This window comes from Hemiscyllium ocellatum, unplaced genomic scaffold (assembly GCF_020745735.1).
Source record: "Hemiscyllium ocellatum isolate sHemOce1 unplaced genomic scaffold, sHemOce1.pat.X.cur. scaffold_861_pat_ctg1, whole genome shotgun sequence".
Taxonomy (NCBI): Eukaryota; Metazoa; Chordata; class Chondrichthyes; order Orectolobiformes; family Hemiscylliidae; genus Hemiscyllium; species Hemiscyllium ocellatum.
In genome coordinates this window covers 105,311-130,000 of record NW_026869275.1, presented here as the reverse complement: position 1 = coordinate 130,000, position 24,690 = coordinate 105,311, and the positions used below count along the sequence as shown (strand labels likewise).

The window sequence follows — 24,690 nt, the reverse complement described above, 5'->3', positions numbered from 1 at the left end:
GCCTTCACAACACAGACATGTTTTCCTTAACGCAGCTCGTTTCATCCAAAACCATACCAAGCACAGTGCGACAACTAGTAACACTATAACCAGAAGCAGTGGCAAATAAGATAAGCCTGTTGATAACTCTGTCAATGGGAAAGAAAGAAATGATTTCAGTGAGATGAATGCAAATTGCAAATACAGTGCTGTATGCATTCACTCAAATAATCCTCTCACACACCCACTCAGAAACCCCTCTCCCCCCCCAGCGCCCTGTGTTACTGACTGTATCTCTCCTGATGTTAATCCAGCTCCCTCACACTGTCACTCAGTAACCCCTCTCCCCCCCCAGCGCCCTGTGTTACTGACTGTATCTCTCCTGATGTTAATCCAGCTCCCTCACACTGTCACTCAGTAACCCCTCCCCCCCCCAGCGCTCTGTGTTACTGACTGTATCTCTCCTGATGTTATTCCAGCTCCCTCACACTGTCACTCAGTAACCCCTCTCCCCCCCCAGCGCCCTGTGTTACTGACTGTATCTCTCCTGATGTTAATCCAGCTCCCTCACACTGTCACTCAGTAACACCTCTCCCCCCCCAGCGCCCTGTGTTACTGTCTGTATCTCTCCTGATGTTAATCCAGCTCCCTCACACTGTCACTCAGTAACCCCTCTCCCCCCCAGCGCCCTGTGTTACTGACTGTATCTCTCCTGATGTTAATCCAGCTCCCTCACACTGTCACTCAGTAACCCCTCTCCCCCCCAGCGCCCTGTGTTACTGACTGTATCTCTCCTGATGTTAATCCAGCTCCCTCACACTGCCACTCAGTAACCCCTCTCCCCCCCTACCCCCAGTGCCCTGTGTTACTGACTGTATCTCTCCTGATGTTAATCCAGCTCCCTCACACTGTCACTCAGTAACCCCTCTCCCCCCAGTGGCCTGTGTTACTGACTGTATCTCTCCTGATGTTAATCCAGCTCCCTCACACTGTCACTCAGTAACCCCTCTCCCCGCAGCGCCCTGTGTTACTGACTGTATCTCTCCTGATGTTAATCCAGCTCCCTCACACTGTCACTCAGTAACCCCTCTCCCCCCCCAGCGCCCTGTGTTACTGACTGTATCTCTCCTGATGTTAATCCAGCTCCCTCACACTGGCACTCAGTAACCCCTCTCCCCCCAGCGCCCTGTGTTACTGACTGTATCTCTCCTGATGTCAATCCAGTTCCCTCACACTGTCACTCAGTAACCCCTCTACCCCACCAGCGCCCTGTGTTACTGACTGTATCTCTCCTGGTGTTAATCCAGCTCCCTCACACTGTCACCCAGTAACCCCTCTCCCCCCCCCAGTGCCCTGTGTTACTGACTGTATCTCTCCTGATGTTAATCCAGCTCCCTCACACTGTCACTCAGTAACCCCTCTCCACCCAGCGCCCTGCGTTACTGACTGTATCTCTCCTGATGTTAATCCAGCTCCCTCACACTGTCACTCAGTAACCCCTCTCCCCTCCCAGCGCCCTGTGTTACTGACAGTATCTCTCCTGATGTTAATCCAGCTCACTCACACTGTCACTCAGTAACCCCTCTCCCCCCCCAGCGCCCTGTGTTACTGACTGTATCTCTCCTGATGTTAATCCAGCTCCCTCACACTGTCACTCAGTAACCCCTCTGCCCCCAGTGCCCTGTGTTACTGACTGTATCTCTCCTGATGTTAATCCAGCTCCCTCACACTGTCACTCAGTAACCCCTCTACCCGCAGTGCCCTGTGTTACTGACTGTATCTCTCCTGATGTTAATCCAGCTCCCTCACACTGTCACTCAGTAACGCCTCTCCACCCCCAGCGCCCTGTGTTACTGACTGTATCTCTCCTGATGTTAATCCAGCTCCCTCACACTGTCACTCAGTAACCCCTCTCCCCGCAGCGCCCTGTGTTACTGACTGTATCTCTCCTGATGTTAATCCAGTTCCCTCACACTGTCACTCAGTAACCCCTCTCCCCACCCCCAGCGCCCTGTGTTACTGACTGTATCTCTCCTGATGTTAATCCAGCTCCCTCACACTGTCACTCAGTAACCTCTCTACCCCCAGTGCCATGTGTTACTGATTGTATCTCTCCTGACGTGAATCCAGCTCCCTCACACTGTCACTCAGCAACCCCTCTGCCCCCAGTGCCCTGTGTTACTGACTGTATCTCTCCTGATGTTAATCCAGCTCCCTCACACTGTCACTCAGTAACCCCTCTCCCCGCAGTGCCCTGTGTTACTGACTGTATCTCTCCTGATGTTAATCCAGCTCCCTCACACTGTCACTCAGTAACCCCTCTCCCCCCGCAGCGCCCTGTGTTACTGACTGTATCTCTCCTGATGTTAATCCAGCTCCCTCACACTGGCACTAAGTAACCCCTCTCCCCGCAGCGCCCTGTGTTACTGACTGTATCTCTCCTGATGTTAATCCAGTTCCCTCACACTGTCACTCAGTAACCCCTCTCCCCCAGCGCCCTGTGTTACTGACTGTATCTCTCCTGATGTTAATCCAGCTCCCTCACACTGTCGCTCAGTATCCCCACTCCCCCCCCAGCGCCCTGTGTTACTGACTGTATCTCTCCTGATGTTAATCCAGCTCCCTCACACTGTCACTCAGTAACCCCTCTCCCCCCCCAGCGCCCTGTGTTACTGACTGTATCTCTCCTGATGTTAATCCAGCTCCCTCACACTGTCACTCAGTAACCCCTCTGCCCCCAGTGCACTGTGTTACTGACTGTATCTCTCCTGATGTTAATCCAGCTCCCTCACACTGTCACTCAGTAACCCCTCTCCCCCCCAGCCACCTGTGTTACTGACTGTATCTCTCCTGATGTTAATCCAGCTCCCTCACACTGTCACTCAGTAACCCCACTCCCCCCCAGCGCCCTGTGTTACTGACTGTATCTCTCCTGATGTTAATCCAGCTCCCTCACACTGTCACTCAGTAACCCCTCTCCACCCAGCGCCCTGTGTTACTGACTGTATCTCTCCTGATGTTAATCCAGCTCCCTCACACTGTCACTCAGTAACCCCTCTCCCCGCCAGCGCCCTGTGTTACTGACTGTATCCCTCCTGATGTTGATCCAGCTCCCTCACACTGTCACTCAGTAACCCCTCTCCCCACCAATGCCCTGTGTTACTGACTGTATCTCTCCTGATGTTAATCCAGCTCCCTCACACTGTCACTCAGTAACCCCTCTCCCCCCAGCGCCCTGAGTTACTGACTGTATCCCTCCTGATGTTAATCCAGCTCACTCACACTGTCACTCAGTAACTCCGCTCCCCCCCAGCGCCCTGTGTTACTGACTGTATCTCTCCTGTTGTTAATCCAGCTCCCTCACACTGTCACTCAGTAACCCCTCTCCCCCAGCGCCCTGTGTTACTGACTGTATCTCTCCTGATGTTAATCCAGCTCCCTCACACTGTCGCTCAGTATCCCCACTCCCCCCCAGCGCCCTGTGTTACTGACTGTATCTCTCCTGATGTTAATCCAGCTCCATCACACTGTCGCTCAGTATCCCCACTCCCCCCCAGCGCCCTGTGTTACTGACTGTATCTCTCCTGATGTTAATCCAGCTCCCTCACACTGTCACTCAGTAACCCCTCTCCCCCCAGCGCCCTGAGTTACTGACTGTATCTCTCCTGATGTTAATCCAGCTCCCTCACACTGTCTCTCAGTAACTCCGCTCCCCCCCAGCGCCCTGTGTTACTGACTGTAACTCTCCTGATGTTAATCCAGCTCCCTCACACTGTCACTCAGTAACCCCTCTCCCCACCCAGCGCCCTGTGTTACTGACTGTATCTCTCCTGATGTTAATCCAGCTCCCTCACACTGTCACTCAGTAACCCCTCTGCCCCCCCAGCGCCCTGTGTTACTGACTGTATCCCTACTGATGTTAATCCAGCTCCCTCACACTGTCACTCAGTAGCCCATCTCCCCCCAGTGCACTGTGTTACTGACAGTATCTCTCCTGATGTTAATCCAGCTCCCTCACACTGTCACTCAGTAACCCCTCCCCCCCAGTGCCCTGTGTTACTGACTGTATCTCTCCTGATGTTAATCCAGCTCCCTCACACTGTCACTCAGTATCCCCTCTCCACCCAGCGCCCTGTGTTACTGACTGTATCTCTCCTGATGTTAATCCAGCTCCCTCACACTGTCACTCAGTAACCCCTCTCCCCCCCAGCGCCCTGTGTTACTGACTGTATCTCTCTGATGTTAATCCAGCTCCCTCACACTGTCACTCAGTAATCCCTTCCCCCCCCCCCCCCAGTGCCCTGTGTTACTGACTGTATCTCTCCTGATGTTAATCCAGCTCCCTCACACTGTCACTCAGTAACCCCTCTCCCCCCCAGTGCCCTGTGTTACTGACTGTATCTACCCTGGTGTTAATCCAGCTCCCTCGCACTGTCACTCAGTAACCCCTCTCCCCCCAGTGCCCTGTGTTACTGACAGTATCTATCCTGATGTTAATCCAGCTCCCTCACACTGTCACTCAGTAACTCCTCTCCCCCCAGCGCCCTGTGTTACTGACTGTATCCCTCCTGATGTTAATCCAGCTCCCTCACACTGTCACTCAGTTACCCCTCTCCCCACACAGCGCCCTGTGTTACTGACTGTATCTCTCCTGATGTTAATCCAGCTCCCTCACACTGTCACTCAGTAACCCCTCTCCCCCCAGAGCCCTGTGTTACTGACTGTATCTCTCCTGATGTTAATCCAGCTCCCTCACACTGTCACTCAGTAACCCCTCTCCCCCCAGCGCCCTGTGTTACTGACTGTATCTCTCCTGATGTTAATCCAGCTCCCTCACACTGTCACTCAGTAACCCCACACCCCCCAGCGCCCTGTGTTACTGACTGTATCTCTCCTGATGTTAATCCAGCTCCCTCACACTGTCACTCAGTAACCCCTCTCCACCCAGCGCCCTGTGTTACTGACTGTATCTCTCCTGATGTTAATCCAGCTCCCTCACACTGTCACTCAGTAACCCCTCTCCCCGCCAGCGCCCTGTGTTACTGACTGTATCCCTCCTGATGTTAATCCAGCTCCCTCACACTGTCACTCAGTAACCCCTCTCCCCCCCAGCGCCCTGTGTTACTGACTGTATCTCTCCTGATGTTAATCCAGCTCCCTCACCCTGTCACTCAGTAACCCCTTCCCCCCCACCCCCCAGTGCCCTGTGTTACTGACTGTATCCCTCCTGATGTTAAGCCAGCTCCCTCACACTGTCACTCAGTAACCCCTTCCCCCCCCCCCAGTGCCCTGTGTTACTGACTGTATCCCTCCTGATGTTAATCCAGCTCCCTCACACTGTCACTCAGTAACCCCTCTCACCCCCAATGCCCTGTGTTACTGACTGTATCTCTCCTGATGTTAATCCAGCTCCCTCACACTGTCACTCAGTAACCCCTCTTCCCCCAGCGCCCTGTGTTACTGACTGTATCTCTCCTGATGTTAATCCAGCTCCCTCACACTGTCGCTCAGTATCCCCACTCCCCCCCAGCGCCCTGTGTTACTGACTGTATCTCTCCTGATGTTAATCCAGCTCCCTCACACTGTCACTCAGTAACCCCTCTCCCCCCAGAGCCCTGTGTTACTGACTGTAACTCTCCTGATGTTAATCCAGCTCCCTCACACTGTCACTCAGTAACCCCTCTCCCCCCCAGCGCCCTGTGTTACTGACTGTATCTCTCCTGATGTTAATCCAGCTCCCTCACACTGTCACTCAGTAACCCCTCTCCCCCCAGCGCCCTGAGTTACTGACTGTATCCCTCCTGATGTTAATCCAGCTCCCTCACACTGTCACTCAGTAACTCTTCTCCCCCCCAGCGCCCTGTGTTACTGACTGTAACTCTCCTGATGTTAATCCAGCTCCCTCACACTGTCACTCAGTCACCCCTCTCCCCCCCCAGCGCCCTGTGTTACTGACTGTATCTCTCCTGATGTTAATCCAGCTCCCTCACACTGTCACTCAGTAACCCCTCTCCCCCCCAGTGCCCTGTGTTACTGACTGTATCTACCCTGGTGTTAATCCAGCTCCCTCGCACTGTCACTCAGTAACCCCTCTCCCCCCAGTGCCCTGTGTTACTGACAGTATCTATCCTGATGTTAATCCAGCTCCCTCACACTGTCACTCAGTAACTCCTCTCCCCCCAGCGCCCTGTGTTACTGACTGTATCTCTCCTGATGTTAATCCAGCTCCCTCACACTGTCACTCAGTAACTCCGCTCCCCCCCAGCGCCCTGTGTTACTGACTGTAACTCTCCTGATGTTAATCCAGCTCCCTCACACTGTCACTCAGTAACCCCTCTCCCCACCCAGCGCCCTGTGTTACTGACTGTATCTCTCCTGATGTTAATCCAGCTCCCTCACACTGTCACTCAGTTACCCCTCTCCCCACACAGCGCCCTGTGTTACTGACTGTATCTCTCCTGATGTTAATCCAGCTCCCTCACACTGTCACTCAGTAACCCCTCTCCCCCCAGAGCCCTGTGTTACTGACTGTATCTCTCCTGATGTTAATCCAGCTCCCTCACACTGTCACTCAGTAACCCCTCTCCCCCCAGCGCCCTGTGTTACTGACTGTATCTCTCCTGATGTTAATCCAGCTCCCTCACACTGTCACTCAGTAACCCCACTCCCCCCCCAGCGCCCTGTGTTACTGACTGTATCTCTCCTGATGTTAATCCAGCTCCCTCACACTGTCACTCAGTAACCCCTCTCCCCGCCAGCGCCCTGTGTTACTGACTGTATCCCTCCTGATGTTGATCCAGCTCCCTCACACTGTCACTCAGTAACCCCTCTCCCCACCAATGCCCTGTGTTACTGACTGTATCTCTCCTGATGTTAATCCAGCTCCCTCACACTGTCACTCAGTAACCCCTCTCCCCCCAGCGCCCTGAGTTACTGACTGTATCCCTCCTGATGTTAATCCAGCTCACTCACACTGTCACTCAGTAACTCCGCTCCCCCCCAGCGCCCTGTGTTACTGACTGTATCTCTCCTGATGTTAATCCAGCTCCCTCACACTGTCACTCAGTAACCCCTCTCCCCCAGCGCCCTGTGTTACTGACTGTATCTCTCCTGATGTTAATCCAGCTCCCTCACACTGTCGCTCAGTATCCCCACTCCCCCCCAGCGCCCTGTGTTACTGACTGTATCTCTCCTGATGTTAATCCAGCTCCATCACACTGTCGCTCAGTATCCCCACTCCCCCCCAGCGCCCTGTGTTACTGACTGTATCTCTCCTGATGTTAATCCAGCTCCCTCACACTGTCACTCAGTAACCCCTCTCCCCCCAGCGCCCTGAGTTACTGACTGTATCGCTCCTGATGTTAATCCAGCTCCCTCACACTGTCTCTGAGTAACTCCGCTCCCCCCCAGCGCCCTGTGTTACTGACTGTAACTCTCCTGATGTTAATCCAGCTCCCTCACACTGTCACTCAGTAACCCCTCTCCCCACCCAGCGCCCTGTGTTACTGACTGTATCTCTCCTGATGTTAATCCAGCTCCCTCACACTGTCACTCAGTAACCCCTCTGCCCCCCCAGCGCCCTGTGTTACTGACTGTATCCCTACTGATGTTAATCCAGCTCCCTCACACTGTCACTCAGTAGCCCCTCTCCCCCCAGTGCACTGTGTTACTGACAGTATCTCTCCTGATGTTAATCCAGCTCCCTCACACTGTCACTCAGTAACCCCTCCCCCCCAGTGCCCTGTGTTACTGACTGTATCTCTCCTGATGTTAATCCAGCTCCCTCACACTGTCACTCAGTATCCCCTCTCCACCCAGCGCCCTGTGTTACTGACTGTATCTCTCCTGATGTTAATCCAGCTCCCTCACACTGTCACTCAGTAACCCCTCTCCCCCCCAGCGCCCTGTGTTACTGACTGTATCTCTCCTGATGTTAATCCAGCTCCCTCACACTGTCACTCAGTAACCCCTCTCCCCCCCCCCCCCCAGTGCCCTGTGTTACTGACTGTATCTCTCCTGATGTTAATCCAGCTCCCTCACACTGTCACTCAGTAACCCCTCTCTCCCCAGTGCCCTGTGTTACTGACTGTATCTACCCTGGTGTTAATCCAGCTCCCTCGCACTGTCACTCAGTAACCCCTCTCCCCCCAGTGCCCTGTGTTACTGACAGTATCTATCCTGATGTTAATCCAGCTCCCTCACACTGTCACTCAGTAACTCCTCTCCCCCCAGCGCCCTGTGTTACTGACTGTATCCCTCCTGATGTTAATCCAGCTCCCTCACACTGTCACTCAGTTACCCCTCTCCCCACACAGCGCCCTGTGTTACTGACTGTATCTCTCCTGATGTTAATCCAGCTCCCTCACACTGTCACTCAGTAACCCCTCTCCCCCCAGAGCCCTGTGTTACTGACTGTATCTCTCCTGATGTTAATCCAGCTCCCTCACACTGTCACTCAGTAACCCCTCTCCCCCCAGCGCCCTGTGTTACTGACTGTATCTCTCCTGATGTTAATCCAGCTCCCTCACACTGTCACTCAGTAACCCCACTCCCCCCCAGCGCCCTGTGTTACTGACTGTATCTCTCCTGATGTTAATCCAGCTCCCTCACACTGTCACTCAGTAACCCCTCTCCACCCAGCGCCCTGTGTTACTGACTGTATCCCTCCTGATGTTAATCCAGCTCCCTCACACTGTCACTCAGTAACCCCTTCCCCCCCACCCCCCAGTGCCCTGTGTTACTGACTGTATCCCTCCTGATGTTAAGCCAGCTCCCTCACACTGTCACTCAGTAACCCCTCTTCCCCCAGCGCCCTGTGTTACTGACTGTATCTCTCCTGATGTTAATCCAGCTCCCTCACACTGTCGCTCAGTATCCCCACTCCCCCCCAGCGCCCTGTGTTACTGACTGTATCTCTCCTGATGTTAATCCAGCTCCCTCACACTGTCACTCAGTAACCCCTCTCCCCCCAGCGCCCTGAGTTACTGACTGTATCCCTCCTGATGTTAATCCAGCTCCCTCACACTGTCACTCAGTAACTCTTCTCCCCCCCAGCGCCCTGTGTTACTGACTGTAACTCTCCTGATGTTAATCCAGCTCCCTCACACTGTCACTCAGTAACCCCTCTCCCCCCCAGCGCCCTGTGTTACTGACTGTATCTCTCCTGATGTTAATCCAGCTCCCTCACACTGTCACTCAGTAACCCCTCTCCCCCCAGCGCCCTGAGTTACTGACTGTATCCCTCCTGATGTTAATCCAGCTCCCTCACACTGTCACTCAGTAACTCTTCTCCCCCCCAGCGCCCTGTGTTACTGACTGTAACTCTCCTGATGTTAATCCAGCTCCCTCACACTGTCACTCAGTAACCCCTCTCCCCCCAGCGCCCTGTGTTACTGACTGTATCCCTCCTGATGTTAATCCAGCTCCCTCACACTGTCACTCAGTAACCCCTCTCCCCCCCCAGGGCCCTGTGTTACTGACTGTATCTCTCCTGATGTTAATCCAGCTCCCTCACACTGTCACTCAGTAACCCCTCTCCACCCAGCGCCCTGTGTTACTGACTGTAACTCTCCTGATGTTAATCCAGCTCCCTCACACTGTCACTCAGTAACCCCTCTCCCCCCAGCGCCCTGTGTTACTGACTGTATCCCTCCTGATGTTAATCCAGCTCCCTCACACTGTCACTCAGTAACCCCTCTCCCCCCCAGCGCCCTGTGTTACTGACTGTATCTCTCCTGATGTTAATCCAGCTCCCTCACACTGTCACTCAGTAACCCCTCTCCCCCCCAGTGCCCTGTGTTACTGACTGTATCTACCCTGGTGTTAATGCAGCTCCCTCGCACTGTCACTCAGTAACCCCTCTCCCCCCAGTGCCCTGTGTTACTGACAGTATCTCTCCTGATGTTAATCCAGCTCCCTCACACTGTCACTCAGTTACCCCTCTCCCCACACAGCGCCCTGTGTTACTGACTGTATCTCTCCTGATGTTAATCCAGCTCCCTCACACTGTCACTCAGTAACTCCTCTCCCCCCAGCGCCCTGTGTTACTGACTGTATCTCTCCTGATGTTAATCCAGCTCCCTCACACTGTCACTCAGTTACCCCTCTCCCCACACAGCGCCCTGTGTTACTGACTGTATCTCTCCTGATGTTAATCCAGCTCCCTCACACTGTCACTCAGTAACCCCACTCCCCCCCAGCGCCCTGTGTTACTGACTGTATCTCTCCTGATGTTAATCCAGCTCCCTCACACTGTCACTCAGTAACCCCTCTCCACCCAGCGCCCTGTGTTACTGACTGTATCTCTCCTGATGTTAATCCAGCTCCCTCACACTGTCACTCAGTAACCCCTCTCCCCGCCAGCGCCCTGTGTTACTAACTGTATCCCTCCTGATGTTAATCCAGCTCCCTCACACTGTCACTCAGTAACCCCTCTCCCCCCCAATGCCCTGTGTTACTGACAGTATCTCTCCTGATGTTAATCCAGCTCCCTCACACTGTCACTCAGTAACCCCTCTCCCCCCCAGCGCCCTGTGTTACTGACTGTATCTCTCCTGATGTTAATCCAGCTCCCTCACCCTGTCACTCAGTAACCCCTTCCCCCCCACCCCCTAGTGCCCTGTGTTACTGACTGTATCCCTCCTGATGTTAATCCAGCTCCCTCACACTGTCACTCAGTAACCCCTCTCACCCCCAATGCCCTGTGTTACTGACTGTATCTCTCCTGATGTTAATCCAGCTCCCTCACACTGTCACTCAGTAACCCCTCTCCCCCCCAGCGCCCTGTGTTACTGACTGTATCTATCCTGATGTTAAGCCAGCTCCCTCACACTGTCACTCAGTAACCCCGCTCCCCCCCCAGCGCCCTGTGTTACTGACTGTATCTCTCCTGATGTTAATCCAGCTCCCTCACACTGTCACTCAGTAACCCCTCTCCCCCCCAGCGCCCTGTGTTACTGACTGTATCTATCCTGATGTTAATCCAGCTCCCTCACACTGTCACTCAGTAACCCCTTCCCCCCCCCCCAGTGCCCTGTGTTACTGACTGTATCCCTCCTGATATTAAGCCAGCTCCCTCACACTGTCACTCAGTAACCCCTTCCCCCCCCCCCCTAGTGCCCTGTGTTACTGACTGTATCCCTCCTGATGTTAATCCAGCTCCCTCACACTGTCACTCAGTAACCCCTTCCCCCCCCCCCAGTGCCCTGTGTTACTGACTGTATCTCTCCTGATGTTAATCCAGCTCCCTCACACTGTCACTCAGTAACCCCTCTTCCCCCAGCGCCCTGTGTTACTGACTGTATCTCTCCTGATGTTAATCCAGCTCCCTCACACTGTCGCTCAGTATCCCCACTCCCCCCCAGCGCCCTGTGTTACTGACTGTATCTCTCCTGATGTTAATCCAGCTCCCTCACACTGTCACTCAGTAACCCCTCTCCCCCCAGCGCCCTGAGTTACTGACTGTATCCCTCCTGATGTTAATCCAGCTCCCTCACACTGTCACTCAGTAACTCTTCTCCCCCCCAGCGCCCTGTGTTACTGACTGTAACTCTCCTGATGTTAATCCAGCTCCCTCACACTGTCACTCAGTAACCCCTCTTCCCCCAGCGCCCTGTGTTACTGACTGTATCTCTCCTGATGTTAATCCAGCTCCCTCACACTGTCGCTCAGTATCCCCACTCCCCCCCAGGGCCCTGTGTTACTGACTGTATCTCTCCTGATGTTAATCCAGCTCCATCACACTGTCGCTCAGTATCCCCACTCCCCCCAGTGCACTGTGTTACTGACTGTATCTCTCCTGATGTTAATCCAGCTCCCTCACACTGTCACTCAGTAACCCCTCCCCCCCAGTGCCCTGTGTTACTTACTGTATCTCTCCTGATGTTAATCCAGCTCCCTCACACTGTCACTCAGTAACCCCTCTCCCCCCCAGCGCCCTGTGTTACAGACTGTATCTCTCCTGATGTTAATCCAGCTCCCTCACACTGTCACTCAGTAACCCCTCTCCCCCCAGTGCCCTGTGTTACTGACTGTATCTACCCTGGTGTTAATCCAGCTCCCTCGCACTGTCACTCAGTAACCCGTCTCCCCCCAGTGCCCTGTGTTACTGACTGTATCTCTCCTGATGTTAATCCAGCTCCCTCACACTGTCACTCAGTAACTCCTCTCCCCCCCAGCGCCCTGTGTTACTGACTATCTCTCCTGATGTTAATCCAGCTCCCTCACACTGTCACTCAGTAACCCCTCTCCCCACACAGCGCCCTGTGTTACTGACTGTATCTCTCCTGATGTTAATCCAGCTCCCTCACACTGTCACTCAGTAACCCCACTCTGCCCCGAGCGCCCTGTGTTACTGACTGTATCTCTCCTGATGTTAATCCAGCTCCCCCACACTGTCACTCAGTAACTCCTCGTCCCCCAGCGCCCTGTGTTACTGACTGTATCTCTCCTGATGTTAATCCAGCTCCCTCGCACTGTCGCTCAGTATCCCCACTCCCCCCCAGCGCCCTGTGTTACTGACTGTATCTCTCCTGATGTTAATCCAGCTCCCTCACACTGTCACTCAGTAACCCCTCTCCCCCCAGCGCCCTGAGTTACTGACTGTATCTCTCCTGATGTTAATCCAGCTCCCTCACACTGTCACTCAGTAACTCCGCTCGCCCCCAGCGCCCTGTGTTACTGACTGTAACTCTCCTGATGTTAATCCAGCTCCCTCACACTGTCACTCAGTAACCCCTCTCCCCCCCAGTGCCCTGTGTTACTGACTGTATCTACCCTGGTGTTAATCCAGCTCCCTCGCACTGTCACTCAGTAACCCCTCTCCCCCAGTGCCCTGTGTTACTGACAGTATCTATCCTGATGTTAATCCAGCTCCCTCACACTGTCACTCAGTAACTCCTCTCCCCCCAGCGCCCTGTGTTACTGACTGTATCTCTCCTGATGTTAATCCAGCTCCCTCACACTGTCACTCAGTTACCCCTCTCCCCACACAGCGCCCTGTGTTACTGACTGTATCTCTCCTGATGTTAATCCAGCTCCCTCACACTGTCACTCAGTAACCCCTCTCCCCCCAGAGCCCTGTGTTACTGACTGTATCTCTCCTGATGTTAATCCAGCTCCCTCACACTGTCACTCAGTAACCCCTCTCCCCCCCGCGCCCTGTGTTACTGACTGTATCTCTCCTGATGTTAATCCAGCTCCCTCACACTGTCACTCAGTAACCCCACTCCCCCCCAGCGCCCTGTGTTACTGACTGTATCTCTCCTGATGTTAATCCAGCTCCCTCACACTGTCACTCAGTAACCCCTCTCCCCGCCAGCGCCCTGTGTTACTGACTGTATCCCTCCTGATGTTAATCCAGCTCCCTCACACTGTCACTCAGTAACCCCTCTCCCCCCCAATGCCCTGTGTTACTGACAGTATCTCTCCTGATGTTAATCCAGCTCCCTCACACTGTCACTCAGTAACCCCTCTCCCCGCCAGCGCCCTGTGTTACTGACTGTATCCCTCCTGATGTTAATCCAGCTCCCTCACACTGTCACTCAGTAACCCCTCTCCCCCCCAATGCCCTGTGTTACTGACAGTATCTCTCCTGATGTTAATCCAGCTCCCTCACACTGTCACTCAGTAACCCCTCTCCCCCCCAGCGCCCTGTGTTACTGACTGTATCTCTCCTGATGTTAATCCAGCTCCCTCACCCTGTCACTCAGTAACCCCTTCCCCCCCACCCCCCAGTGCCCTGTGTTACTGACTGTATCCCTCCTGATGTTAATCCAGCTCCCTCACACTGTCACTCAGTAACCCCTTCCCCCCCACCAGTGCCCTGTGTTACTGACTGTATCCCTCCTGATGTTAATCCAGCTCCCTCACACTGTCACTCAGTAACCCCTCTCACCCCCAATGCCCTGTGTTACTGACTGTATCTCTCCTGATGTTAATCCAGCTCCCTCACACTGTCACTCAGTAACCCCTCTTCCCCCAGCGCCCTGTGTTACTGACTGTATCTCTCCTGATGTTAATCCAGCTCCTTCACACTGTCGCTCAGTATCCCCACTCCCCCCCAGCGCCCTGTGTTACTGACTGTATCTCTCCTGATGTTAATCCAGCTCCCTCACACTGTCACTCAGTAACCCCTCTCCCCCCAGCGCCCTGAGTTACTGACTGTATCCCTCCTGATGTTAATCCAGCTCCCTCACACTGTCACTCAGTAACTCTTCTCCCCCCCAGCGCCCTGTGTTACTGACTGTAACTCTCCTGATGTTAATCCAGCTCCCTCACACTGTCACTCAGTAACCCCTCTTCCCCCAGCGCCCTGTGTTACTGACTGTATCTCTCCTGATGTTAATCCAGCTCCCTCACACTGTCGCTCAGTATCCCCACTCCCCCCCAGCGCCCTGTGTTACTGACTGTATCTCTCCTGATGTTAATCCAGCTCCATCACACTGTCGCTCAGTATCCCCACTCCCCCCAGTGCACTGTGTTACTGACTGTATCTCTCCTGATGTTAATCCAGCTCCCTCACACTGTCACTCAGTAACCCCTCCCCCCCAGTGCCCTGTGTTACTTACTGTAACTCTCCTGATGTTAATCCAGCTCCCTCACACTGTCACTCAGTAACCCCTCTCCCCACCCAGCGCCCTGTGTTACTGACTGTATCTCTCCTGATGTTAATCCAGCTCCATCACACTGTCGCTCAGTATCCCCACTCCCCCCCAGCGCCCTGTGTTACTGACTGTATCTCTCCTGATGTTAATCCAGCTCCCTCACACTGTCACTCAGTAACCCCTCTCCCCCCAGCGCCCTGAGTTACTGACTGTATCTCTCCTGATGTTAATCCAGCTCCCTCACACTGTCACTCAGTAACTCCGCTCCCCCCCAGCGCCCTGTGTTACTGACTGTAACTCTCCTGATGTTAATCCAGCTCCCTCACACTGTCACTCAGTAACCCCTCTCCCCACCCAGCGCCCTGTGTTACTGACTGTATCTCTCCTGATGTTAATCCAGCTCCCTCACACTGTCACTCAGTAACCCCTCTCCCCCCAGTGCCCTGTGTTACTGACTGTATCTCCCCTGATGTTAATCCAGCTCCCTCACACTGTCACTCAGTAACCCCTCTCCCCCAGCACCCTGTGTTACTGACTGTATCTCTCCTGATGTTAATCCAGCTCCCTCACACTGTCACTCAGTAACCCCTCTCCCCCCAGCGCCCTGTGTTACTGACTGTATCTCTCCTGATGTTAATCCAGCTCCCTCGCACTGTCACTCAGTAACCCCTCTACCCCCCCAGCGCCCTGTGTTACTGACTGTATCTCTCCTGATGTTAATCCAGCTCCCTCACACTGTCACTCAGTAACCCCTCTCCCGCCCCCCAGTGCCCTGTGTTACTGACTGTATCTCTCCTGATGTTAATCCAGCTCCCTCACACTGTCACTCAGTAACCCCTCTCCCCCCCAGCGCCCTGTGTTACTGACTGTATCTCTCCTGATGTTAATCCAGCTCCCTCACACTGTCACTCAGTAACCCCTCTCCCCCCCAGCACCACGTGTTACTAACTGTATCTCTCCTGATGTTAATCCAGCTCCCTCACACTGTCGCTCAGTATCCCCACTCCCCCCCAGCGCCCTGTGTTACTGACTGTATCTCTCCTGATGTTAATCCAGCTCCCTCACACTGTCACTCAGTAACCCCTCTCCCCCCAGCGCCCTGAGTTACTGACTGTATCCCTCCTGATGTTAATCCAGCTCACTCACACTGTCACTCAGTAACTCCGCTCCCCCCCAGCGCCCTGTGTTACTGACTGTATCTCTCCTGATGTTAATCCAGCTCCCTCACACTGTCACTCAGTAACCCCTCTTCCCCCAGCGCCCTGTGTTACTGACTGTATCTCTCCTGATGTTAATCCAGCTCCCTCACACTGTCGCTCAGTATCCCCACTCCCCCCCAGCGCCCTGTGTTACTGACTGTATCTCTCCTAATGTTAATCCAGCTCCATCACACTGTCGCTCAGTATCCCCACTCCCCCCCAGCGCCCTGTGTTACTGACTGTATCTCTCCTGATGTTAATCCAGCTCCCTCACACTGTCACTCAGTAACCCCTCTCCCCCCAGCGCCCTGAGTTACTGACTGTATCTCTCCTGATGTTAATCCAGCTCCCTCACATTGTCTCTCAGTAACTCCGCTCCCCCCCAGCGCCCTGTGTTACTGACTGTAACTCTCCTGATGTTAATCCAGCTCCCTCACACTGTCACTCAGTAACCCCTCTCCCCACCCAGCGCCCTGTTTTACTGACTGTAACTCTCCTGATGTTAATCCAGTTCCCTCACACTGTCACTCAGTAACCCCTCTCCCCCCCAATGCCCTGTGTTACTGACAGTATCTCTCCTGATGTTAATCCAGCTCCCTCACACTGTCACTCAGTAACCCCTCTCCCCCCCAGCGCCCTGTGTTACTGACTGTATCTCTCCTGATGTTAATCCAGCTCCCTCACCCTGTCACTCAGTAACCCCTTCCCCCCCACCCCCTAGTGCCCTGTGTTACTGACTGTATCCCTCCTGATGTTAAGCCAGCTCCCTCACACTGTCACTCAGTAACCCCTTCCCCCCCCCCCAGTGCCCTGTGTTACTGACTGTATCCCTCCTGATGTTAATCCAGCTCCCTCACACTGTCACTCAGTAACCCCTCTCACCCCCAATGCCCTGTGTTACTGACTGTATCTCTCCTGATGTTAATCCAGCTCCCTCACACTGTCACTCAGTAACCCCTCTCACCCCCAATGCCCTGTGTTACTGACTGTATCTCTCCTGATGTTAATCCAGCTCCCTCACACTGTCACTCAGTAACCCCTCTCCCCCCAGCGCCCTGAGTTACTGACTGTATCTCTCCTGATGTTAATCCAGCTCCCTCACACTGTCACTCAGTAACTCCGCTCGCCCCCAGCGCCCTGTGTTACTGACTGTAACTCTCCTGATGTTAATCCAGCTCCCTCACACTGTCACTCAGTAACCCCTCTCCCCCCCAGTGCCCTGTGTTACTGACTGTATCTACCCTGGTGTTAATCCAGCTCCCTCGCACTGTCACTCAGTAACCCCTCTCCCCCCAGTGCCCTGTGTTACTGACAGTATCTATCCTGATGTTAATCCAGCTCCCTCACACTGTCACTCAGTAACTCCTCTCCCCCCAGCGCCCTGTGTTACTGACTGTATCTCTCCTGATGTTAATCCAGCTCCCTCACACTGTCACTCAGTTACCCCTCTCCCCACACAGCGCCCTGTGTTACTGACTGTATCTCTCCTGATGTTAATCCAGCTCCCTCACACTGTCACTCAGTAACCCCTCTCCCCCCAGAGCCCTGTGTTACTGACTGTATCTCTCCTGATGTTAATCCAGCTCCCTCACACTGTCACTCAGTAACCCCTCTCCCCCCAGCGCCCTGTGTTACTGACTGTATCTCTCCTGATGTTAATCCAGCTCCCTCACACTGTCACTCAGTAACCCCACTCCCCCCCAGCGCCCTGTGTTACTGACTGTATCTCTCCTGATGTTAATCCAGCTCCCTCACACTGTCACTCAGTAACCCCTCTCCCCCCCAGCGCCCTGTGTTACTGACTGTATCCCTCCTGATGTTAATCCAGCTCCCTCACACTGTCACTCAGTAACCCCTCTCCCCCCCAATGCCCTGTGTTACTGACAGTATCTCTCCTGATGTTAATCCAGCTCCCTCACACTGTCACTCAGTAACCCCTCTCCCCGCCAGCGCCCTGTGTTACTGACTGTATCCCTCCTGATGTTAATCCAGCTCCCTCACACTGTCACTCAGTAACCCCTCTCCCCCCCAATGCCCTGTGTTACTGACAGTATCTCTCCTGATGTTAATCCAGCTCCCTCACACTGTCACTCAGTAACCCCTCTCCCCCCCAGCGCCCTGTGTTACTGACTGTATCTCTCCTGATGTTAATCCAGCTCCCTCACCCTGTCACTCAGTAACCCCTTCCCCCCCACCCCCCAGTGCCCTGTGTTACTGACTGTATCCCTCCTGATGTTAATCCAGCTCCCTCACACTGTCACTCAGTAACCCCTTCCCCCCCACCAGTGCCCTGTGTTACTGACTGTATCCCTCCTGATGTTAATCCAGCTCCCTCACACTGTCACTCAGTAACCCCTCTCACCCCCAATGCCCTGTGTTACTGACTGTATCTCTCCTGATGTTAATCCAGCTCCCTCACACTGTCACTCAGTAACCCCTCTTCCCCCAGCGCCCTGTGTTACTGACTGTATCTCTCCTGATGTTAATCCAGCTCCCTCACACTGTCGCTCAGTATCCCCACTCCCCCCCAGCGCCCTGTGTTACTGACTGTATCTCTCCTGATGTTAATCCAGCTCCCTCACACTGTCACTCAGTAACCCCTCTCCCCCCAGCGCCCTGAGTTACTGACTGTATCCCTCCTGATGTTAATCCAGCTCCCTCACACTGTCACTCAGTAACTCTTCTCCCCCCCAGCGCCCTGTGTTACTGACTGTAACTCTCCTGATGTTAATCCAGCTCCCTCACACTGTCACTCAGTAACCCCTCTTCCCCCAGCGCCCTGTGTTACTGACTGTATCTCTCCTGATGTTAATCCAGCTCCCTCACACTGTCGCTCAGTATCCCCACTCCCCCCCAGCGCCCTGTGTTACTGACTGTATCTCTCCTGATGTTAATCCAGCTCCATCACACTGTCGCTCAGTATCCCCACTCCCCCCAGTGCACTGTGTTACTGACTGTATCTCTCCTGATGTTAATCCAGCTCCCTCACACTGTCACTCAGTAACCCCTCCCCCCCAGTGCCCTGTGTTACTTACTGTAACTCTCCTGATGTTAATCCAGCTCCCTCACACTGTCACTCAGTAACCCCTCTCCCCACCCAGCGCCCTGTGTTACTGACTGTATCTCTCCTGATGTTAATCCAGCTCCATCACACTGTCGCTCAGTATCCCCACTCCCCCCCAGCGCCCTGTGTTACTGACTGTATCTCTCCTGATGTTAATCCAGCTCCCTCACACTGTCACTCAGTAACCCCTCTCCCCCCAGCGCCCTGAGTTACTGACTGTATCTCTCCTGATGTTAATCCAGCTCCCTCACACTGTCACTCAGTAACTCCGCTCCCCCCCAGCGCCCTGTGTTACTGACTGTAACTCTCCTGATGTTAATCCAGCTCCCTCACACTGTCACTCAGTAACCCCTCTCCCCACCCAGCGCCCTGTGTTACTGACTGTATCTCTCCTGATGTTAATCCAGCTCCCTCACACTGTCACTCAGTAACCCCTCTCCCCCCAGTGCCCTGTGTTACTGACTGTATCTCCCCTGATGTTAATCCAGCTCCCTCACACTGTCACTCAGTAACCCCTCTCCCCCAGCACCCTGTGTTACTGACTGTATCTCTCCTGATGTTAATCCAGCTCCCTCACACTGTCACTCAGTAACCCCTCTCCCCCCAGCGCCCTGTGTTACTGACTGTATCTCTCCTGATGTTAATCCAGCTCCCTCGCACTGTCACTCAGTAACCCCTCTACCCCCCCAGTGCCCTGTGTTACTGACTGTATCTCTCCTGATGTTAATCCAGCTCCCTCACACTGTCACTCAGTAACCCCTCTCCCGCCCCCCAGTGCCCTGTGTTACTGACTGTATCTCTCCTGATGTTAATCCAGCTCCCTCACACTGTCACTCAGTAACCCCTCTCCCCCCCAGCGCCCTGTGTTACTGACTGTATCTCTCCTGATGTTAATCCAGCTCCCTCACACTGTCACTCAGTAACCCCTCTCCCCCCCAGCACCACGTGTTACTAACTGTATCTCTCCTGATGTTAATCCAGCTCCCTCACACTGTCGCTCAGTATCCCCACTCCCCCCCAGCGCCCTGTGTTACTGACTGTATCTCTCCTGATGTTAATCCAGCTCCCTCACACTGTCACTCAGTAACCCCTCTCCCCCCAGCGCCCTGAGTTACTGACTGTATCCCTCCTGATGTTAATCCAGCTCACTCACACTGTCACTCAGTAACTCCGCTCCCCCCCAGCGCCCTGTGTTACTGACTGTATCTCTCCTGATGTTAATCCAGCTCCCTCACACTGTCACTCAGTAACCCCTCTTCCCCCAGCGCCCTGTGTTACTGACTGTATCTCTCCTGATGTTAATCCAGCTCCCTCACACTGTCGCTCAGTATCCCCACTCCCCCCCAGCGCCCTGTGTTACTGACTGTATCTCTCCTAATGTTAATCCAGCTCCATCACACTGTCGCTCAGTATCCCCACTCCCCCCCAGCGCCCTGTGTTACTGACTGTATCTCTCCTGATGTTAATCCAGCTCCCTCACACTGTCACTCAGTAACCCCTCTCCCCCCAGCGCCCTGAGTTACTGACTGTATCTCTCCTGATGTTAATCCAGCTCCCTCACATTGTCTCTCAGTAACTCCGCTCCCCCCCAGCGCCCTGTGTTACTGACTGTAACTCTCCTGATGTTAATCCAGCTCCCTCACACTGTCACTCAGTAACCCCTCTCCCCACCCAGCGCCCTGTTTTACTGACTGTAACTCTCCTGATGTTAATCCAGTTCCCTCACACTGTCACTCAGTAACCCCTCTCCCCCCCAATGCCCTGTGTTACTGACAGTATCTCTCCTGATGTTAATCCAGCTCCCTCACACTGTCACTCAGTAACCCCTCTCCCCCCCAGCGCCCTGTGTTACTGACTGTATCTCTCCTGATGTTAATCCAGCTCCCTCACCCTGTCACTCAGTAACCCCTTCCCCCCCACCCCCTAGTGCCCTGTGTTACTGACTGTATCCCTCCTGATGTTAAGCCAGCTCCCTCACACTGTCACTCAGTAACCCCTTCCCCCCCCCCCAGTGCCCTGTGTTACTGACTGTATCCCTCCTGATGTTAATCCAGCTCCCTCACACTGTCACTCAGTAACCCCTCTCACCCCCAATGCCCTGTGTTACTGACTGTATCTCTCCTGATGTTAATCCAGCTCCCTCACACTGTCACTCAGTAACCCCTCTCCCCCCCAGCGCCCTGTGTTACTGACTGTATCTCTCCTGATGTTAATCCAGCTCCCTCACACTGTCACTCAGTAACCCCTCTCCCCCCCAGCGCCCTGTGTTACTGACTGTATCTATCCTGATGTTAAGCCAGCTCCCTCACACTGTCACTCAGTAACCCCGCTCCCCCCCAGCGCCCTGTGTTACTGACTGTATCTCTCCTGATGTTAATCCAGCTCCCTCACACTGTCACTCAGTAACCCCTCTCCCCCCCAGCGCCCTGTGTTACTGACTGTATCTATCCTGATGTTAATCCAGCTCCCTCACACTGTCACTCAGTAACCCCTTCCCCCCCCCCCTAGTGCCCTGTGTTACTGACTGTATCCCTCCTGATATTAAGCCAGCTCCCTCACACTGTCACTCAGTAACCCCTTCCCCCCCCCCCTAGTGCCCTGTGTTACTGAGTGTATCCCTCCTGATGTTAATCCAGCTCCCTCACACTGTCACTCAGTAACCCCTTCCCCCCCCCCCCAGTGCCCTGTGTTACTGACTGTATCTCTCCTGATGTTAATCCAGCTCCCTCACACTGTCACTCAGTAACCCCTCTTCCCCCAGCGCCCTGTGTTACTGACTGTATCTCTCCTGATGTTAATCCAGCTCCCTCACACTGTCGCTCAGTATCCCCACTCCCCCCCAGCGCCCTGTGTTACTGACTGTATCTCTCCTGATGTTAATCCAGCTCCCTCACACTGTCACTCAGTAACCCCTCTCCCCCCAGCGCCCTGAGTTACTGACTGTATCCCTCCTGATGTTAATCCAGCTCCCTCACACTGTCACTCAGTAACTCTTCTCCCCCCCAGCGCCCTGTGTTACTGACTGTAACTCTCCTGATGTTAATCCAGCTCCCTCACACTGTCACTCAGTAACCCCTCTTCCCCCAGCGCCCTGTGTTACTGACTGTATCTCTCCTGATGTTAATCCAGCTCCCTCACACTGTCGCTCAGTATCCCCACTCCCCCCCAGGGCCCTGTGTTACTGACTGTATCTCTCCTGATGTTAATCCAGCTCCATCACACTGTCGCTCAGTATCCCCACTCCCCCCAGTGCACTGTGTTACTGACTGTATCTCTCCTGATGTTAATCCAGCTCCCTCACACTGTCACTCAGTAACCCCTCCCCCCCAGTGCCCTGTGTTACTTACTGTATCTCTCCTGATGTTAATCCAGCTCCCTCACACTGTCACTCAGTAACCCCTCTCCCCCCCAGCGCCCTGTGTTACAGACTGTATCTCTCCTGATGTTAATCCAGCTCCCTCACACTGTCACTCAGTAACCCCTCTCCCCCCAGTGCCCTGTGTTACTGACTGTATCTACCCTGGTGTTAATCCAGCTCCCTCGCACTGTCACTCAGTAACCCGTCTCCCCCCAGTGCCCTGTGTTACTGACTGTATCTCTCCTGATGTTAATCCAGCTCCCTCACACTGTCACTCAGTAACTCCTCTCCCCCCAGCGCCCTGTGTTACTGACTATCTCTCCTGATGTTAATCCAGCTCCCTCACACTGTCACTCAGTAACCCCTCTCCCCACACAGCGCCCTGTGTTACTGACTGTATCTCTCCTGATGTTAATCCAGCTCCCTCACACTGTCACTCAGTAACCCCACTCTGCCCCGAGCGCCCTGTGTTACTGACTGTATCTCTCCTGATGTTAATCCAGCTCCCCACACTGTCACTCAGTAACTCCTCGTCCCCCAGCGCCCTGTGTTACTGACTGTATCTCTCCTGATGTTAATCCAGCTCCCTCGCACTGTCGCTCAGTATCCCCACTCCCCCCCAGCGCCCTGTGTTACTGACTGTATCTCTCCTGATGTTAATCCAGCTCCCTCACACTGTCACTCAGTAACCCCTCTCCCCCCAGCGCCCTGAGTTACTGACTGTATCTCTCCTGATGTTAATCCAGCTCCCTCACACTGTCACTCAGTAACTCCGCTCGCCCCCAGCGCCCTGTGTTACTGACTGTAACTCTCCTGATGTTAATCCAGCTCCCTCACACTGTCACTCAGTAACCCCTCTCCCCCCCAGTGCCCTGTGTTACTGACTGTATCTACCCTGGTGTTAATCCAGCTCCCTCACACTGTCACTCAGTAACTCCTCTCCCCCCAGCGCCCTGTGTTACTGACTGTATCTCTCCTGATGTTAATCCAGCTCCCTCACACTGTCACTCAGTTACCCCTCTCCCCACACAGCGCCCTGTGTTACTGACTGTATCTCTCCTGATGTTAATCCAGCTCCCTCACACTGTCACTCAGTAACCCCTCTCCCCCCAGAGCCCTGTGTTACTGACTGTATCTCTCCTGATGTTAATCCAGCTCCCTCACACTGTCACTCAGTAACCCCTCTCCCCCCAGCGCCCTGTGTTACTGACTGTATCTCTCCTGATGTTAATCCAGCTCCCTCACACTGTCACTCAGTAACCCCACTCCCCCCCAGCGCCCTGTGTTACTGACTGTATCTCTCCTGATGTTAATCCAGCTCCCTCACACTGTCACTCAGTAACCCCTCTCCACCCAGCGCCCTGTGTTACTGACTGTATCTCTCCTGATGTTAATCCAGCTCCCTCACACTGTCACTCAGTAACCCCTCTCCCCGCCAGCGCCCTGTGTTACTGACTGTATCCCTCCTGATGTTAATCCAGCTCCCTCACACTGTCACTCAGTAACCCCTCTCCCCCCCAATGCCCTGTGTTACTGACAGTATCTCTCCTGATGTTAATCCAGCTCCCTCACACTGTCACTCAGTATCCCCACTCCCCCCCAGCGCCCTGTGTTACTGACTGTATCTCTCCTGATGTTAATCCAGCTCCCTCACACTGTCACTCAGTAACCCCTCTCCCCCCAGCGCCCTGAGTTACTGACTGTATCTCTCCTGATGTTAATCCAGCTCCCTCACACTGTCACTCAGTAACTCCGCTCGCCCCCAGCGCCCTGTGTTACTGACTGTAACTCTCCTGATGTTAATCCAGCTCCCTCACACTGTCACTCAGTAACCCCTCTCCCCCCCAGTGCCCTGTGTTACTGACTGTATCTACCCTGGTGTTAATCCAGCTCCCTCACACTGTCACTCAGTAACTCCTCTCCCCCCAGCGCCCTGTGTTACTGACTGTATCTCTCCTGATGTTAATCCAGCTCCCTCACACTGTCACTCAGTTACCCCTCTCCCCACACAGCGCCCTGTGTTACTGACTGTATCTCTCCTGATGTTAATCCAGCTCCCTCACACTGTCACTCAGTAACCCCTCTCCCCCCAGAGCCCTGTGTTACTGACTGTATCTCTCCTGATGTTAATCCAGCTCCCTCACACTGTCACTCAGTAACCCCTCTCCCCCCAGCGCCCTGTGTTACTGACTGTATCTCTCCTGATGTTAATCCAGCTCCCTCACACTGTCACTCAGTAACCCCACTCCCCCCCAGCGCCCTGTGTTACTGACTGTATCTCTCCTGATGTTAATCCAGCTCCCTCACACTGTCACTCAGTAACCCCTCTCCACCCAGCGCCCTGTGTTACTGACTGTATCTCTCCTGATGTTAATCCAGCTCCCTCACACTGTCACTCAGTAACCCCTCTCCCCGCCAGCGCCCTGTGTTACTGACTGTATCCCTCCTGATGTTAATCCAGCTCCCTCACACTGTCACTCAGTAACC

At 54.2% G+C, this 24,690-nt stretch overlaps 1 protein-coding gene across 1 annotated transcript in view; it reads right to left on the bottom strand.

Annotated features, from left to right (window-relative positions):
- LOC132814588 (SLAM family member 5-like) overlaps positions 1–24,690 on the bottom strand; it is a 50,833-nt gene that overhangs the window by 5,207 nt on the left and 20,936 nt on the right. The window contains exon 4 of the mRNA XM_060823528.1: positions 3–128. Coding sequence (XP_060679511.1) covers positions 3–128 — 126 coding nt within the window. The remainder of the gene's footprint in view (positions 1–2; positions 129–24,690) is intronic.